The following is an 18,036-nucleotide window of genomic DNA, read 5'->3' on the forward strand; positions in this document are numbered from 1 at the left end:
TGGATGGATGATCTAATGATCTGGAGCTTAATCTTTGGCCAACGTTATAAGTGAAACTTTTCAATGCAGCTTGGTTGTGTACAATTGAATTTCATCAGAGTTGGTCTATTCATTACCCTCCACAATTAATTTGAAATGGTAATTGTTTCCTTAATTGTTGCCTTGAATTATTGATAGTTTAGCTGATCTTAATCATCACAAGACACGAAACCCACTCACTGTAAAGTCAAAGTAAACATTACAGATTAAACTTTTATCAGATATACTGAAAGTCACAATGTGTAACTGAGTGATCTCTCTCTCACCAAAAAAAAAAAGATCGACAACAGGGTGTTCAATCAGAAATCATTTTTATTCTAAATCAATCAGCTGTGAAAACATGATCAGCAGAAAAATCTCTTCACACCATCTGATCTGTGATGATTTTGATGCAAATAAATGGTGATGGTTACCTCCAAAGCACCAAATACCATCTGCCATGTTCATGTCCTATCAGAAATGTAAGCATCGCTGTATGGTATCATGTGCGTGACGATAATCGTATACGGTCTATGACCTTGTCAGTGAAGGAAGTCCAGGCCCTGATGATTGATTGTGTGGCATAAAGCATCCTTGATACTGGCACCTCCATATATGTCATATCCAGTAAAGACTGTGCAAGCTTCTGGTGCAATGAGAGATCTAAAGAGCAGGTATCATTCACGTAGATCAGATAAGGTTTTAGATACAATTTTTCCAGAAATGCACTACCCCTGGACAGTTCCAATATATGTGTAGAAAAGACTGTGTGTCCCCATTAGGGCAGAGCTCACAGTCAGGAGAGAATATGAGCTTCTCCAGATAGAGCAGACATTTTAAGTGTATCAGTTTGTGGTTGGGATTTTTGGAAATACGATCTAAATTGTTCCAGACTGTTAACCAAGAAATGTCGTCCACAGAACAACCGAGATCGTACTCCAGATATGATGGACTGCCAGAGGTTTGCAGATAGAAATGAAGAGATACTAAGCTTCTGGTTCAGCCTCTCATGTCTACCAGAGAATGGAGTGAATGAGTTGTTTCAGCTACAACACACGGGACGCCATGGGTTTCCCATTTGTAAATAACATTCACATAAACATCCAAGTAACAATTACAGCTGGGAAATTTTTCTAGAAGCTCCAAAACATCTGATCTAATATGTTAGTGCCTGAAAACCAAACAAATCAGCAAACATCAGTCAAAGGCCTAAATTTACTGGATATGTTATATTGTCATTGCACAGTATTGTAATTTCACACAACCAACCGTGTATAAACCGTTTTAATGACGTGAACCCTTGCATGTCGTTAACATGAGAATCTTTCCTATCCATCCCATATGACATGAACATGGCATCATACAATCTGGCAATAGCACACAGTTTATTACTTAAGTGGTAATTCCTTGTTGTGAATTGTTAATGACAGTTTTTAAACACTGCAATTCAAAACATGAGCTACGACAGTTTTGGTGATCTGCCAGTTTGTGATATTTTTTTATTTCTGCAAAAACTTCAACAAAAAATAAATTTCCTTCACAGAGCGGATTTTGTGAAATCCTTGTTTGTCATCTTACCCAGAGAAAGATTGACATCTCATCTCTTTGTGTACATTTAAGGTGTAACATCTCATAACTGACTGAGCTAGGCTAGGCTAGCAGTTTCCTCCTGTATCCAATGTTTATGCTAAGCTAGGCTAAACACTTCATACTGGATACACAGACATGACAACAACTATCAATATTCAATTTGATATCACTATATTCTACAATAACATTGTATTGAACAGTATTGTCTATATGCTACATATTTAGCTAATCACGTCAAACTGTATATTATCTCTGTTTCTGAACGATTAGCATTTTGCTAGCAGCAATCCATTCAAAAAGTAAGAGACGGATTAAAAAAACACAAGCAGATGTTAGATGATGTTATGCTATGTGATTGCATTGATTAATTTTATTTAATGGAACAAAAGTAAAGCTAATTAGCTTAATTAGCTTCTGTCTAGGGAAGATTTTATTTCTGGCCAACTTGTTTTTAGGGATTTTTGCAGCCAGAAACTTTTCTCTCCTACACCGTACTCTCTTCTTTGACCGATAGGATTATATTCTTTTTTTTTTAACACCTTTTTAACCAAAATACAAAAGTTTATCAGGATTACAACTAACACAAAGCAGCATTCAGCAGCAGCAGAGATCAATGATCATGAAAGAGTCTAAAAGCATAATGAGTCTGCAGTTTGACTGAACATAAAGGACAAGAAACTAAAGACAATTACACTTTTGGTAGTAAAATAAAACTTTCAACTTGCACAATTAGTACAACTACTGAAAAGCAGAGGGTTGAAATCTAGAAAAAAAAAATTCAGCAGAGCACTAGTAATTACTAATTAGTTAGTTTTCCAGCCTTCTACCTGTCCAGTTCTCTGAGGTCTAAGTTAACCAATAAGATTATTTGTGCCTGAAGTAAATGTCAACAAGTGAAACACAAATCTACACTGATACCATCTTATTTGTTAATTTACTCATCAGTTTCCTAAATTGTCAGGCCTGGTCCTCCGTACTGTGAGCTGCTGTTTGTTTCTGCAACACTCGAGGCTGAAACCAGCACATCTGGCTCCCGTTACTGTCAGTACTTTAAGTGCTAATAAATCAACAAACTGTGTCTTTAAGTACTTTAAACACTTTTGTGTCAACTAAAAATTTCGTTAAGTACTTGAAACACCAGTAGGGCTCAGCTGAACAAGTCTTTGAGTATTTCAACGTCAGCTAAATGTCTTAAGTATTTTAAACACAAATATATCAACTGGACATTTTGTCTACTTATTCCGTGTTATTTATTCATTACTTCTTTCTTTTGTTTAATGTAAAACAAGCGAACCAACCACAGTCAATATTAATAAGATTTACTGTATTAATGTTTTTACTGCTTCACTGTACCTGAAGCATCTTGTCATTGTGTTTTTGAGCAGTGCTAAAACTTCTTAAAACTGAACATCATATTGTGTCTCAGTGCTGGCAGGGTGTTTCCAGGTTTTGTCCGCACTTCCAGCAGCAATAATGATGATGATGCCACGTCTGTCCGTCTTTCGCCGAGTGAAAAGACTGGCAGAAGATCAACTGAGGAAGCAGAACAGAGACAATATGTAATTTTGTATAGTGTATTATGGTATGATGTTGTACAGTATGGTACAGGACGGTGTGATTGTCCTTGATGATGTCATCTCACCTCATCACAGCCTGAGCATCGCGGCCAAACCGTCTGACAGTAGTGTCGTCCACACAGCAGTTTCTGATTGGACCAGAAGTAGACCAGGTCCACCAATCCCTGGCCACACTCTGAACATACGAAGCAGGTTGGATGCCACAGGGCGCTATGGTAACCTGCGCGCTCAGCGTAAACAGCTGGACTCTCCTTGTCAACCTCACCATGGCAACCAGTACACCGCTAGAGGACAGAGAGAGGACACAATGTGAAAGCGAAAGGTCATGTGGCAAACTACTGGGACACATTTTGTGTTTCTAGATCAGAGAGACTCGTGGTTCACATGAATGGGCTCGGAAACATTGGAGTGAGGCATTTAGGGGGAACGTTCAGTGTTACACAATGTAGTAGGAATGTGATAAGTACAAGCAACTTTTTTGAAGGAGGGCAGGTTGGATGAGGCTGGAAGTCAGTTAAGAGAAACAGTAAGAGATCCAAAGTCCTTTAAGAAATAGAAGTTACATAAATATAACTAATACATGGTTAAGGTTGGGTGTTGTTCTAAATGTTTCCATATCGGTGCTGACACCGATACCTTGACTTCGTTACAGATTCTTATCAATACTTTTTTCAATACCAAATCTATCAAATCCATTTTAACAAAAAGAAAATTACAATACACATTATGGTAAAAATTATAGTTTTACTTTAGTTTTATTTGTTAGCTCAGTTGAAATGTGTTTGTGTGAATTAGCAGCCAATCACCAGTGTTATTAGATCTCGGTTCAGCATGCTGCATGCTTATTGGCTCACTGACGCTGATGAGATTTACTACTTTAATCCTTAGGTATTGAAATTTGATATTGAATGACGAGGCATTTTTCAATCCTGAATATTATCAAACCAATTCGGCCGATCCATAAAAGTATTGAAGTTCGATACCCAGCCCTGTACGTGGTTACTGTCCCACACTTTACATACATTTTCTGAAGTTCCTTATGAGTCAGGGGTTTTGTTCTTTTGGTATTTTTAGTGATACACCATGCACTTGAATGGGAGCAGCCAGTAGTGCACCAGTGCAATTTTTACCATAAAATTTAAATTTCAAAGATGTCAGGCGCCTCATTTACTCACATATTCAGTCTTAACGCTTTCGTCCGTGCCGTTAGTGGAACCAGTAGCGGAGGAGGCGCTGCTATTGGTCGAGCTGGTGTCCTGGCGCTCCAGAGCGTCTTTCTTGTCGCTGTTGCTGCGATCCTTGGCTTCCTTTGCTGTCCTTTGAACGGCTGCGTCCCCCAGAGCTCCGCCCTCACCAGGTAAGGCCACCTCCCCGACTCCCAGCACCTCCTGTTTGTAGTGCTTCACAAACAGCAGCATTGAGGAAATCTGCAAGAAGACGTTGGAGAAGTTCGAGACTCAACCAGTAACAAGAACACGTTGTTTCATCAGACTTTTCCTTCAGGTGCAAGTTATTTTTCAACCACAAAAACCATTATTAGTAAACTGATTTAAGTAATATGGGTCTGTTGTTTGTGCTTGATGATCATGAGTAATAAGAAGTGTGTACTGTACCTCCTCCTCACTGGCCAGGCTCTGACACTTCATGGGGTCCTGATCGTAGACTGGGAGCTGGCTGAGGAGGTGCCTGTGTCGCTCCAATGCTCCATTCGTCCCTGAGAGTGGACGTTGATTCTCTGGGATGAGCTCCATGTACTGCATGGCCTGAGGAGGGTGAGGGATGTTTTTATAATATTACAGAACTGCAATTTTAAAAACGCTGTCAATTTAAATTCTCTTCATTTCGGCCTTCCCACCACTGAAATCTTAGCTTGCCAATCACACGCTGTAAAGTGAATGAAGTAGATAACACTGGTCTCACGTCACAGTGTAGATGAGCTGTGCAGAAAACATGGATTTCCTTTCAGTAGCATGGCTGGATGCCAAACTTCAGCTTTGAAGAAATGTTCACAAGACTTTGTCAGTCTGTGATTCAGTTGTCATCGCGCTGTCCAGGTGTTGTCGGTGACACATCTGTGTGTGTCTCCAGATGAGTGTGATAGTGACTAACGGTCTGGAGCAGCAGACTCTACACGCTGCAACAATCATTTCACAGCAGGGAACAAACACACGCTGAGGAGCTTTAGAGACATCTGGAGAGCAGTCTCACTGTTGGGTCTGTCTCTACTAGTTCAACCACAGTAATGTCCCCCGCTACTCCCCCACCGCACCGCGCTGCTCCATAATCACTGTCATCATCATAATTATAGGCTGCGAGACCTGAAACATACTTGAGCCTGTTTTTAATGGAAACCAGACACTCGAGATGTTTCAATATGTAGAGCGGTCTGCAGGAACTGAACTGACCTGAACTGAACTAGTGAGTAAAGCGTTGTTCTAAAAACAAGACCAGGCGTAAATAAAGGGCAAACTAAACATTTCTGCATCTTGTTATAAATTTCAAACCAACTGAAATAATGGTGGAATATCAATAACAGTACAGATGAGCCTGATTCCCATCCCAAACATGCAGTTGCATCTGACTTGACACCAATCACAGGCAACCAGTTTCCTGTCCAACAGGAAACACGCCAGGAAGATCTGTCACGATTAATCAGATGTCCAGCCTGTTTAAAAGTCTGAAGACTCAAAGCTTCTCTTTTCACACATCTAACTTATCATATTTAATTTCAGAAAGAGAATCAAACCACCGTTCTACATACAAATAAACACAAACCAAAATAATTCCTACTGTTAGAGTCGCAACACAAACCGAATCTGCACTTTATGGTACAGGTAATTTAAACATTTGCTTGTGGTATAGATCACCTGCTTAAACTGTGAGTTAATTTTAAAAACCTGATTTATTTTGTGCAGTAGCTTTGTCAGTCAGCGTCAGTCAGCGATCCTCACCAGTTTCTGGTTGAGGCCGGCCGGCGCCCAGTCGTAGGTCGTGGTGTTGAAGGTCGGGTCTTTGCGCGACACCACTGGATTTGTCACAATCATGCGGTTCCTCTTGTACATGCGAAGGCCGCCACCTCCTTTAACCTTCGCTGTCAAATGGGAGCAGGGTGAGTCTGCGAGCAGGCGTCCCATCCGCTGGTCATCTTCGAGATCACCTCCAAGAGCGTGGTCCACCGTGCTGCAGCCGCAGGCCATACAGGCTTTCCTGCTCAGCGGAGAGGTGAAGGTGAATGGGAAGAATGAGAGAAAAGAAGGTACTGAGCTACGGAAGAAAATAAAACTACGTTACATAACCAGCTTGTGGAGAATTTGAGGGATTAAAGTCCAGATTTTTTTTTTAATTGGCTGCTCCTAACCAGTTTGGCTAAAATATGCAAAACCACAAGCATGTTTCAATCCATTCATTCCTTTCATTGTTTTTCTTTTTGTTTCGTTTTTCATGCGAAAATAAATCATTAAAAAAATGGGGTTGTACCTCCAAGAATGTGGCTGAAATCCAGAGCAGCTCTCTTTACATATGAGACACACCGCTGCTACACCTCCTGCTCCTCCTGCACTCTGCTTCATAGACATCTGAGAGGAGACACAGTTAAGTTTCTGCATTATAAACAACCAACAGTGAGAGCATCAAAGGTCAGAGGTCACTACAGCCCACACTCCTGCTGCCCCAAATACTAACTAAAAAACCAAATGTGTATTAATCCACAGCTGGAAATAGTCCCCAACAAAAGCACAATTCACTCCAGTTTGAGTATTATAAACTACAGTGACCAGCTGTTTTAGGAAAAACCGAAACTTTTGAAGACATTGCATAATATATCTGTCAGCTGTTTTTAAAGATACAATATCTTTGGTTGGAGTCAACGGACTTGGAGCCGAGAACCACAGACATAGCAAGGAAGTCAGGAAGTACTGATAGACGGACACATCGTTGGCATTGGTCTTTTCATGGAGTCTTGACAATAAGGAAAATACAGAGGGAAAAATGTTTTAAGTATTATTTTTTTTGCTGGCAGAAATGAGCTTCCATAAATCTGAGTCTGTTTGATTCCTCTGAATCTGATGAGGAGTCAGTTTGACCATTAATATTCTACTTTTTCTTAACGCATTAAAGGAGACATTTTTAAAGAGTTTTAATGTGCAGTTCTTCACTTTAAAGTGGAAGAGAAACCCTGATAATAATAACTATGAACTAAAACACTAAGAATGAAAGTTCTTTCTTGACAGAATAATCTTATCTTTTAGCTTTTCCAGTTTTAATAAATGTCTGCTGTCAAGGACTGTTCTGGGAAGAAGCTGGTATGTGGACCATGAATTAACCAAAACGTCATCTCACATTAACCTGAAAACTGAACAAGTGTAACATTAGTTTGTTTGATGGTAACAGTAATTTACTGCACTGTTTTGAAAAACAAAGCCAAACACACACAGCGTTAACGGAAAAGGTCGTTGGCAAGAAAAAATCACTTCTGACTTTCCTGAAATGAAAACATTGATAATGTCGAATAGATTCATGAGGATGTTTTGGAGAAAGAAGAGTTGTTGTTTTGAACGTTTCTCAGTGAGAGTGGGAGGAAGAGAAGGGAGTGAATACCAAACACACACACACACACACACACACACACACACACACATACACACTCACAGAGACGCAGGGTGCATGATCTCATTGATCCACCCCGTGATATCATCTGTACTGACAAACCCTCCGGAGTCTTATCTGTCATCCAAACACTTCATTTTTTTCCTCAGCTCTACAAACTCTTAAGTCACTTCTCCTCTTTCAATGTTTCCTGATTCACTCCGCTCCTTTCTCTTCCTGTCCTCGCTGTGCCCCACCTTTATTTTCCTTTTTCCCTTTCATTTAAAAAGAACATGGCCACAGTCTTCTTCCATGCTTTACGCTGTTACTGTGGCCTTCACTATTTTCTCTATGGGAGTCACACTGGCAGGACAGAGCAGGTCTGGTTGCATATTAAACACGAGGGATTCCTGGAGGACAATGCTGCCTCATTTTCCTCAATTATTTTAATTTTATTTTGAAGACCTGTCACGTCCCGCTCTGTGTCTGAAGGTCATGTTTTGATTCTTTCATATATTTTCATTATTTCCTGTTTTATTTTGTGACACTCACGTCCTCTCGTTGCAGACCCTTTACTTTCTGCCCTTGTGCGTTTCCCGCTGCTGTGATTGTCTGCCCCACCCTGACTGGCTTCACCTGCGTCTCGTTGTCTTCCCCCTCCCAGTGTGTTTAGTCTCTGTGTTCCTCTTCCTCTGTGCCAGTTTGTCTTTGTCTCATACGTTCCAGTCATTATTCCTAGTGTTAGTCTTTTTAGTTAATGACTTTATTTACTACCTATAGGATTTGTTTGCTTGGTTTCTGTCTGCCTACCCCATCACTGAACTCTGCCTGTTTCTGAGTCATGCTGTTGAGTCCTCATCCCTGTGGTTACACCAGTGTTACAAGACTGGGGTTAAGGTTAGGTTTAGGGGAGAAGTGTTTAGGGTTAGTGTTAGGGTACGTTTCCAGGAAATGAGTGAAAAGCCTGTTCATGGCGGGAATGCTACACCTGTATTCACACCTGTAGGTACAAACACAGAAGGTTGTTCTCTGATTATGGAAAGACAGCATTACGTCGGCTTTGTTTGAATCAGTGTAAACAAGAAACAACGGCATAACGAGGGGCCTTCTATAGTCAATGCAATGTCCTCTGAAGTGATGAAAACATGACTCTGTGTGTGTGTGTATGTGTGTGTGTACACAGGAAACAACACTCAGAGATGACAGTGTTTTTAAAACCTCTGGCATGAAACCTGATGACTGCTCTGCTAAAACAACCTCCTGCTATCTGTCTGACAGACAGATGGATCGTCCACCTGTCCGTCTGTCACCAGGTATCAACAAGCCGGTCTCTCCCAAAGGAGGCATTCATACACATAACATGTCGTATATTTATAGAGCGAGAGACACAATGATGAACCCCCACAATGATGAAGTGGGTATAACAGCCTCAACAGCATCAGTGAGGTCCAACACTGATGCTGGGTGATATGTTCTGGCTCGCAGTCGGTGTTCCAGTTCAGGCCGAAGGTGTCGGACGGGGTTGAGGTCAGGGCTCCGTGCAGAGCCAGTCAAGCTCTTCCACACCAAATTGGGAGAATGATTTCTATATGGACTTGACTTTTTGCACGGCGGCGCTGTCACGTGTAACAGGACAGCATCTTTCCCAAACTGTAAACACACTAAATCCTAAATCCTGTAACATTAAAGGAAAATTTTGATATTTTAGGAAATAGGCTTATTTGCTTTCTCTGGCTGAGAGTTAGATGAGAAGAATGATTCCACTCTCAAGTCTGTGCATCTCACTCTGAACAGAAAGAAATTATTAAGTGGATTTCCCAAAATGTCGAATTATTTCTATAAGATTTTTCTCCATTGGAAGTAAGAGACCCTGATCAGAAACCGAGGTGTCCACGTACTTTTGGCAATACAGTGTTCTTTTTTAACTGCACATTTTTCAATACACAAACAAACAGGGAAACTCCAGCGTGTGTTGTTTGTTGTGTTACTGACATGTCTTATATTAATGGCATTGACTGTCAGACATTATGAGAGGACAGACGGGTGGTCATTAGCAGTGAGGGAGGACACAGGAGTGTGTTTAGAGGTGTGAAGTGTGTGTGACAGTGAAGAGACCGCTGATCGGCACCGTGTTGAAAAGGTCACAGTGTTGACGGCTGGAATAGAAACAGCTGAAGAACAACAAGACTTCATTACATCCCTGTGGAATACACTGACTGACATGGTGTGTGTTTATTGTTATGTTACTGGGCTGACACAAGCTAACTGGCACATTTTGTGATCAAGCTTAAACCAGCTTTAAAGGAACGTTCCACTAAAACTCTGCTGCTGATAATGAGCGTCACATCTTAACATCTGAGACAGGGAGCACAGTTCCCTTGAGGTCCAGTTGATATAAAAGCCATTTGTTTATTGCTCTTGCTGGTGGCTCTGTGACTCTGCTGGGAGGAGCTTTTGAGTTACAGGAAGACCACAGATGACTCAAAAGTTCCTCCAAATAAGAAATTAACTTATTACTCAGCCTGAAACCAGACAGGACACAGCTGACGTGATGTAGGTAATTTTGTCTTGGTTGTGAACAAGTTACACTGAAGAAACTCTGACATTTCTTTCTGGTTTCAAAAACAACAAGTTTGCTTGTTTGGCTTCTTAAGTTCCTTTTTTATATTTACGTTTACTCATTAGGCGCTTTTATCCAAAGTGACTTACAAGTGAGGGACATCACTACAGCTTAAGTTCAATAGGAGACCTTGGTGTAAGTCCTTCGTCCATTTAACAAGTGCAAGGAGATCAAGTAAGTGCACTGAAAGAGGACATAAAAAATAAACGTGCAGGAGACTATAATCTCACTGTTGTTTTGTTGGCGATAAGAATAAGACGGACAAAACTCAAATGATTAAAAATTTGGTGGCAAAATGAGCAAGACAAATAAAGACTTCAGCACAAACATTAATTCTGTCAACTGTCACTGACAACCTTCAATCAGAGAGTTATCCTAACCACCAACACTGAACAGCACACTCTCATAAGTTGCTCTGAGTGAGAGAGATTTATAAGAGCCGAACTAGAAATGCATTTTTTCAGAAAGAGGGAAACGTGCAGCAGCTCTATATTTAGGAGTTAGATAAGACGAGTATGTTGTTGGTGGATCGACTCAGTTGAGCTGAGTAACTCCAAACATGTCAGCTATGTGACGGGGAAACTGCAGGAAACGCTGTGAGATAAGAGGCTGGAGGTCAGAGAGGGTTGAGTCGACCTGCTGCACTTTAACACCTCTGACACACGGCTTCCTGGATATTTCCCGTTGTTTTTCATTTAAATCCGAAAATGTCTCATATCGTATTTAGAGAGCACTTTGTCACTTGTTTTTCACTGTTTAAAATATATCAGAGGAGGACATTATAGGAGACATTATAATGATTTAAAATAAATAAATTATTGAAAATAAATCTTTACTCTCATTGAAACTGAAAGTGACCTCAGTGTAAACTGTCTTTGCTTTTTGTCTTTGTGATTGGGTTTATTTGTTACTGTATAATCTAATCGACAGTAAAAATCGGTTTTGATTTTAGTAATTGATTAACCGTTAAGTAATTTTTAAATGATCCAGCTCCAAAGTCTGGTTCAAATCCTGTTTGTTTTCAGTACCTGGAGCATCAGAACTGATTCTGCTGCAGTGAGCCATCAACAAAATCTATGTATGTGTTCATGTCTGGGTCTGAGTTCATCACAGACAGGAGGAGCCCTCCGACAGGTAGACGTCAGGCAGGGATGGAACGGCCCTCTACTCAATTTTTAAAAGAAAATTACAAAAGCAGTTAAATCATTAAAAAGGACCTTAAATAAAGAATTTGTATTTTTTCATTTATTCAAATTGACTCGATATAGTGGTCCACACCTGGCTGGTGTAGGCTGACACTGGGCTTACATGTGTGTGTGTATGTGTGTATGTGTGTGTGTGTGTGTGTGTGTGTGTGTGTGTGTTGGGGGTTATTTCTATCCTGGTGATGGCAGTTTTTCCATCACCAGGGTATGAAGGGGGGCGAGGGGATCAAACCCTGGACAGGTGACACTGATCCGTCAGGTTATCTGCCTCAGACTGATGTGACCTCTGGACAGACAACCAGAGGATGAATTAGGAGGGATCGTGGGAGACAGATCCCACCTAAACACCTGCCAGAGGAGACCCCGCAGGGGGATCAGGTGCTCGTGGTCATGGATTATTTTGAACAACTGAATTAGAAATTGGATGTGAACAAGCCTGAGAGATTCATCCAAACTGTAGACTTTAAAATATCAAAGAAAGACGATCGAAAACTCACAGAAAACTAGAAAAGTTCATGAAAATACTTCCACTCTTCAATTCTGTCCTCGAATTAATTTTGTATGAAATGTCTCAACAAAAACCTGAAAAGGTTGTTTAATTCTGATTTGTTTAAGTTTGCAGTCAAAAGCCTTGAAAAGAAGGCAAGAGGGACCATTTAGTATTTATTCCAATTTCTTGAATAAGATAAATAAATAAATAGTATATTTCTTTGTCAGTGATTTATGAATTCTGTTGTCGACAATAACGGTTTGAAGATTGTGAGAGATGCTTCATTTGCTCCATTTAGGACTTTCTCTCTTGGTGTAACACAGGTCACAAAGAAATGTTCTTAAGTGCATTAAAGATGTTATATAAATTCATATAGTATGTTTCCAGTACATTTGTATCCCTTAAGTACTTAAGTGATTAAAATATGCTTCAAAATATGCTGAAACAAAGCAGCACTTTAGTCTATTTTCCAATTATAATATGCAGGTCTCTCGTCGCTTGTGTGAATTTATGGTTTCTCGTAGGCCCATATAGACAGGACACAATAGTAAACTAAGTAATTCATTCATTCGTTCAGTCAGTAGGGTTAGGGTTGATGTAAATCAGTGCATAGTAATAAGAACTCATAGATCAAAAGATTATACAAATTGATATAAAACACCAGGTTAACTGCTTCTAACAACGGCTCTCACAGACAATTAAGTCTGATTATCAGGCTAACTGTTCACTTAACTCACTAAATCTTTTTATTCCAAGACAAGTGTTTCTCCAGATCTCCATCAACAGCAGAGTTTACATCACACCAAACCCTCTGACCCTTGACCCCCTCATGTCTGTTCTTAATCTCGCAGTATCTAATGAATGAAGAATTTCAGCGGTACAGATGTAAATGTTTCTGTCCTACCTTCGCCATGGCTGAGGTCACGTCCATGTTGTCCAGCGTCTGTCGGCCGTTTGGCTCCTCTGCTCTCTCTGCCTCTGCTCTTCCAGAACAATGGGGACTTTAAATTCCTCTCCTGTCGACCACACTTCCTCTCTCCCCGCCCACAGTCGCTCCTGCCGCCGCTCTGCTCCGCCGGCTCTCCACAGCCCACTGCAATTTAACCGTCTAGACTTTCATCTCAATCCTCCTGGGCAACATCAGCTCTCTTCTTCACTTTTAACTCTTGCTACAAAATCTTTTTTCCCTTCTCTACCTGGTTCCACACTTCACTTTCACACCCTGTTTTCCCTCTTTTCTGTCTCGTTTCTCTCCCTTTTTCTACTTTTATAAACTCACAACAACAAAACTCACCTTTCTCGTCTTAAGCTGTGCCCCTTTTTTCCTCTTCAGTCTTTTTTCCTCCACTCTTCCCTCCAGATTTGTCTGCTTGCCAGCTACTCCTTCTCCACCCTCTGCAACATGAACTGAGCAGGTTTCTTCACCTCCTGATTTTGCTCCAACATGCCGCTGAAGGGAAACTGATTTGTCTCCCAGCGTTTTCTGCCTTACAGCGAAACAGCAGTTCCCTCATTCACCTCTGCTTCTGCTGAGCGGGAAATTCACTCTACTTTGTTAAATTCTACAGGTGCCTGCAGCTGTAGACCTTATATCAGCAGACTGGCAGTAATGAGGGAGATTTATGGTCTTAAAAACAACAGCTGTACTGTTGGTAATGACTCCTGCCCTCTGCTGCAGAACAGATCAGACTGTTAGTTCAGTCCTGGTCTTCAGCGGACTGGAGGTCTACCTGGAGCAGCGAGGCCTGACTGGACTGTTTGTGTTTTTAATCTGAGACAAAGACAGAGAGAGCCCTGAGGGATTCCCTGCTCACATTCTGCCAGCCAATCAGAGTGAGTCTGAAAAAGTGCTCAGCCAATAGGAACATCCGAGAGTCCTCCTCCTCCTCTTCCTCCTCCTCTCAATCTGCAGCTTTTCAGTGTGTGGCTCAGAAGAATGTAGACCACATTGCCAAGCAGGGCCAAACTGGGCTGAACACAGCCTGGCAGGATACTGGTCCAGATGAGACCAAATGGTGCTTAACACAGCCAGGCATAGAAGCTAAAGAGCCAGGCAGGTCCACAAGAGGTTTAAAGTGATCCAGCCAGAGCCGAACAGAACCGAACAGAGCCGGGCTTGGCCAATAGAGATTAAGGACCAAGGCCAAACAGAGCTAAATAAATCAAATGGGTTTAACAGAGCCAGGTACGGCCTAAAAGGTAGATGTTAGTTCCCAAGACTTGGGAAAAGTGACTTCATGTCACATGATCAACCATGCACATCATGACCACATGGTCAGTTCATATCGTGCTCACGATTTACTCTGTAGTATTCTTGTTTTTTCAGAACTCCTAGTGACATTACATATCCATCACTGACATATCCGTCTGAAATTATTATACTCATGAAAACTAATTACATCTTTTACCTCCTCTACCTCATTTCTGTTCTTTCCTGCCTCTTCTACCAATCCTATCCACATGTGGAGCCTGTATGTTGATCTTAGAGTTAGCAATAATAAGATAATTTACTTCATTTACGCTGTGTAATACACAGTATAAATGAGTTAAGTAAACAGTTGTGTTTACAATGCTATAACAATGGATACTAGGTCCTCACTGAAGACATTGTGCACTACATGTATAATTACTACAATCATTAGGGTCAAAGGATGTCGACAGATGAAACGTTAGATTTCAATCTTGTATGTTTTCTGGCAGGAACTTTTAGAGTCAGAAAAGTGAAACCACAGAGATGCAGCACGAGATTCGACATGTTTAAACAGCACTTGATAGAATAAAGTGGGGCTAATAAGAGCCAGTCAGACAAGAATGCACAGGGCTAAACAGAACCAGACAGAGCCATGAAGAGGTGTGCAGAACCATGCTAATAAGAGTCAGAAAGGACACCTGGGCTAAACCAAACTAGGCAGGAACAAACAAGTTTAAACTCAGCCCGACGGCACCACCTAGGGGGCAACAGGGGCAACAAGGTTAAAAAGAGTATGACATCACTTATTTTTCACTTGATGCTTTCTTTTACATTCCCAGTTCTGCAGTGGCATTACATCTGATTGTTTGATACTATTTTTAGCTAAATTAGAGGCGTGGTGTCATGGATGGCTGGTCCACCACTTTGGTCCTGTGGTGCACACTTTGGGCTGGTTGAGCTCAGGCAGACTGGGCAGGATAGCTGTGGCCTGCCTCCTGTGCAGGCAGTGTTATGACAGTCTGTAGTCTGTCTGTAGAACACAGAACTGTTGACTAAACACCTGCCACCACACCTTTATAAAAGGCGTGTTCACGTTAACTGTGCTTGCGTGCACCTTATGGGTGTGTGCTATGTGCGTTCCTCATTCAACAGGCGTGGATATTAAACGACGCGAGTGATGTGCTGCACTTTGTGCCCAGTTTGTTCACTATTCAGCAGCTGACCACACTCAAATCAGGTCACAGAAAGAAGGTGATACAACACTGGTACAACTGGGATTGTTGGAGTACTGGACTCAACCTGCAGCTGATTCCACATTATAAACATAACATTTACAGGAGCTAAGACTCAAACGGAAACTAACTTTCAGTGAACTTTCTGGATTGACTGGCTTCTGCTTTCATTGTTCTGCCTGCTGTGTTTCCTGCTTCACTCAGCGACAAAATGTCTTCTCAATCAGAAAAGGATCTGTCCTGTCCTGTCTGCCATGATATCTTCAAAGAGCCAGTTGTTCTGTCGTGCAGCCACAGCTTCTGTAACGACTGTCTGCAGAGATGGTGGACAGAGAAACTGATTCACGAGTGTCCACTTTGTAAGGAAATATCTTTTCTGAATGATCCGCCTCGTAACTTGGTGTTAAAGAATCTGTGTGAGGCCTTTTTACTGGAAAGAGATCAGAGAGCTGAGGCTGAGGCTGAGCCTCTCTGCAGTCTGCACTCTAAGAAACTCAGACTCTTCTGTCTGGACCATCAGCAGCCAGTTTGTCTCGTCTGTCGAGACTCAAAAACACACAACAACCACAGATTCAGACCCATCGATGAAGCTGCACAGGATCACAGAGAGGAGCTCCAGAAATCCCTGAAGCCTTTACAGGAGAAACTGAAGCTGTTTGAACAAGTTAAAGGAAACTTTGATCAAACAGCAGAACACATTAAGGTCCAGGCCCAACACACAGAGAGGCAGATTAAGGAGCAGTTTAAGAAGCTTCATCAGTTTCTAGAGGAGGAAGAGGAGGCCAGGATCACTGCTCTGAGGGAGGAAGAGGAGCAGAAGAGTCGGATGATGAGGGAGAAGATTGAGGCTCTGAGCAGAGAGATAGCAGCTCTGTCAGATACAATCAGAGCCACAGAGGACGAGCTGAGAGCTGAAGACGTCTCATTCCTGAGGAACTACAAGGTTACAGTGGAAAGAGTTCAGCAGCGCCCCCTGCTTGATGATCCACAGCTGGACTCAGGAGCTCTGATAGATATGGCTGAACATCTGGGCAACCTGACCTTCAACATCTGGAATGGAACAAGATGAAGGAGATGGTCTCCTACAGTCCTGTGATTCTGGATCCAAACACTGCTTCATCCAGAATTGATCTGTCTGAGGATCTGACAAGTGTGAGACGAGGAGAGAAACAGAAGCTTCCTGAAAACACAGAGAGGTTTAAAGATCCACCATTTGTGTCCTGGGCTCAGAGGGATTTCACTCAGGGATTCACAGCTGGGATGTTGAGGTTCAAATGGTAAATCCTGGTCCTTGGTGTGGTAAGACAGTTTGTTCTTGGAAAGGGAAAAATACAAAACTCAGTTCTGGGAAATACGTCTCCTTGATGGCAAATACATTAGCATCTCACTACCACTTTCCAATAAAAGTTCTCTCATGAAGAAATAAGCCCCAGAGAATAAGAGTTCAGCGCTGGGACTGTGATGGAAGACAGCTGTCGTTCCTATTGATTCTTGATACTAACATCACACAATACACACCTTTACCATAACATAGACACTTTCACTAGACACTTGTTTGGGCGTTGAGGCAGTTTGTTGGGCTTGTGCCGAGTACATTACGGAAACGACAATGAACTCCCACTTAAGATATTACCAGTGCAGTCCTCTGTAACAGTGGAGCAGTGCACAATCCTGTATCAACAAGTCTCTGGCAGAGTTTCTCTATGCTATTAAAACTAGGCCACAGACATGCTCAATGCTCCAGTTCTGCTATACATGTTCTATGAGTTTAGATGAAACAAAGACAATGTTTTATGCAGTTTGAACGTTTTTTGTCTGTTAGTTGACAGGTTTTCAACACAGGGTAAATTTCCATTATATGAATTGAACATGAAAGGAGAGGAGTGGTGAGTGTGTCAGGAGGATTAAAGAGAACCATGTTCATGGGACTTTTTAGGACTTAGTTGTGTCAAAAAATGTACTGATGGTTTTTAAATGAAAAAATGATAGATTTCATAGGATGTTGTTAGTGTTATTGATTTTCCTTTTTTGTTCGTGTGGTCGATGATGATACTTGATACTGGAGACAGCATGATTATGATAATGTTCATCCTCTCAGTGATGATAAGAGATAAGGTTACAGATGTTATCATGGACAGTATGTATGCATATAGTAGAGCTCATTTTGATAACTGAATATTTGCTGCTCACAGAGGATATTTGAATTTTAAGAATAAAATGCATAATATAAAATAATATATTGCCAGATTAATATTTTGTATATAAATATATAGTTATAAATGATTCATTTTATAATATCCCTCAAGTCTGTGAGCATAAGATCAGAATCAATAATTTTATTTTATAAATGGCTTGTTTTGCATGTTTTCCTTTTAGCTACCTTGCCAATAACTTCTACTGGTTGTTAACCTAGTATTCTAATGTCTCTGTTTAAGTCACATGCTTCTCTTGTTCTCGAGAACGGAGCTGTACTCATATTTTACTGTAAAGGGTGTCATTATAATGATCTGACTAAAGTAAAGAGTTTTT

The 18,036-nt window shown here is 41.2% G+C and overlaps 1 protein-coding gene and 1 pseudogene across 2 annotated transcripts; one reads left to right on the top strand and one right to left on the bottom strand.

Moving 5' to 3' along the window:
* Positions 1 to 1,500: 1,500 nt before the first annotated feature.
* Positions 1,501 to 13,734, bottom strand: lmcd1 (LIM and cysteine rich domains 1). 2 transcript variants are annotated; one of them, XM_022742176.1, is made up of 8 exons: positions 13,379 to 13,734; positions 12,989 to 13,177; positions 6,663 to 6,760; positions 6,137 to 6,392; positions 4,799 to 4,948; positions 4,361 to 4,612; positions 3,251 to 3,469; positions 1,501 to 3,141 (listed from the first exon to the last, which is right to left on the bottom strand). In XM_022742176.1, exons 2-8 carry the CDS (start codon positions 13,013 to 13,015, stop codon positions 3,031 to 3,033), a joined length of 1,113 nt encoding a protein of 370 aa, XP_022597897.1. In that variant the 5' UTR covers positions 13,016 to 13,177; positions 13,379 to 13,734; the 3' UTR covers positions 1,501 to 3,030. The 2 variants fall into 2 exon arrangements, with proteins under 2 accessions (XP_022597897.1, XP_022597898.1); XM_022742177.1 differs by having other exon boundaries at positions 12,989 to 13,192.
* Positions 13,735 to 15,718: 1,984 nt separating this feature from the next.
* Positions 15,719 to 18,036, top strand: part of LOC111219347 — an 8,109-nt pseudogene continuing 5,791 nt past the window's right edge.

This window comes from Seriola dumerili, unplaced genomic scaffold (genome assembly GCF_002260705.1).
Source record: "Seriola dumerili isolate Sdu_G_001 unplaced genomic scaffold, Sdu_1.0 BDQW01000066.1, whole genome shotgun sequence".
NCBI classification, from domain to species: domain Eukaryota; kingdom Metazoa; phylum Chordata; class Actinopteri; order Carangiformes; family Carangidae; genus Seriola; species Seriola dumerili.

What these genes read in the sequence shown, in the direction of transcription:
- lmcd1 (XM_022742176.1), bottom strand. Translation starts at nt 13,015, where the DNA reads ATGGACGTGACCTCAGCCATGGCGAAG. An exon ending in TTTCAGCCACATTCTTGGAG is followed by an intron (nt 6,393 to 6,662) that starts GTACAACCCCAT and finishes TCCGCTGAGCAG; the next exon opens with GAAAGCCTGTATGGCCTGCG. An exon ending in CCGGCCTCAACCAGAAACTG is followed by an intron (nt 4,949 to 6,136) that starts GTGAGGATCGCT and finishes CACCCTCCTCAG; the next exon opens with GCCATGCAGTACATGGAGCT.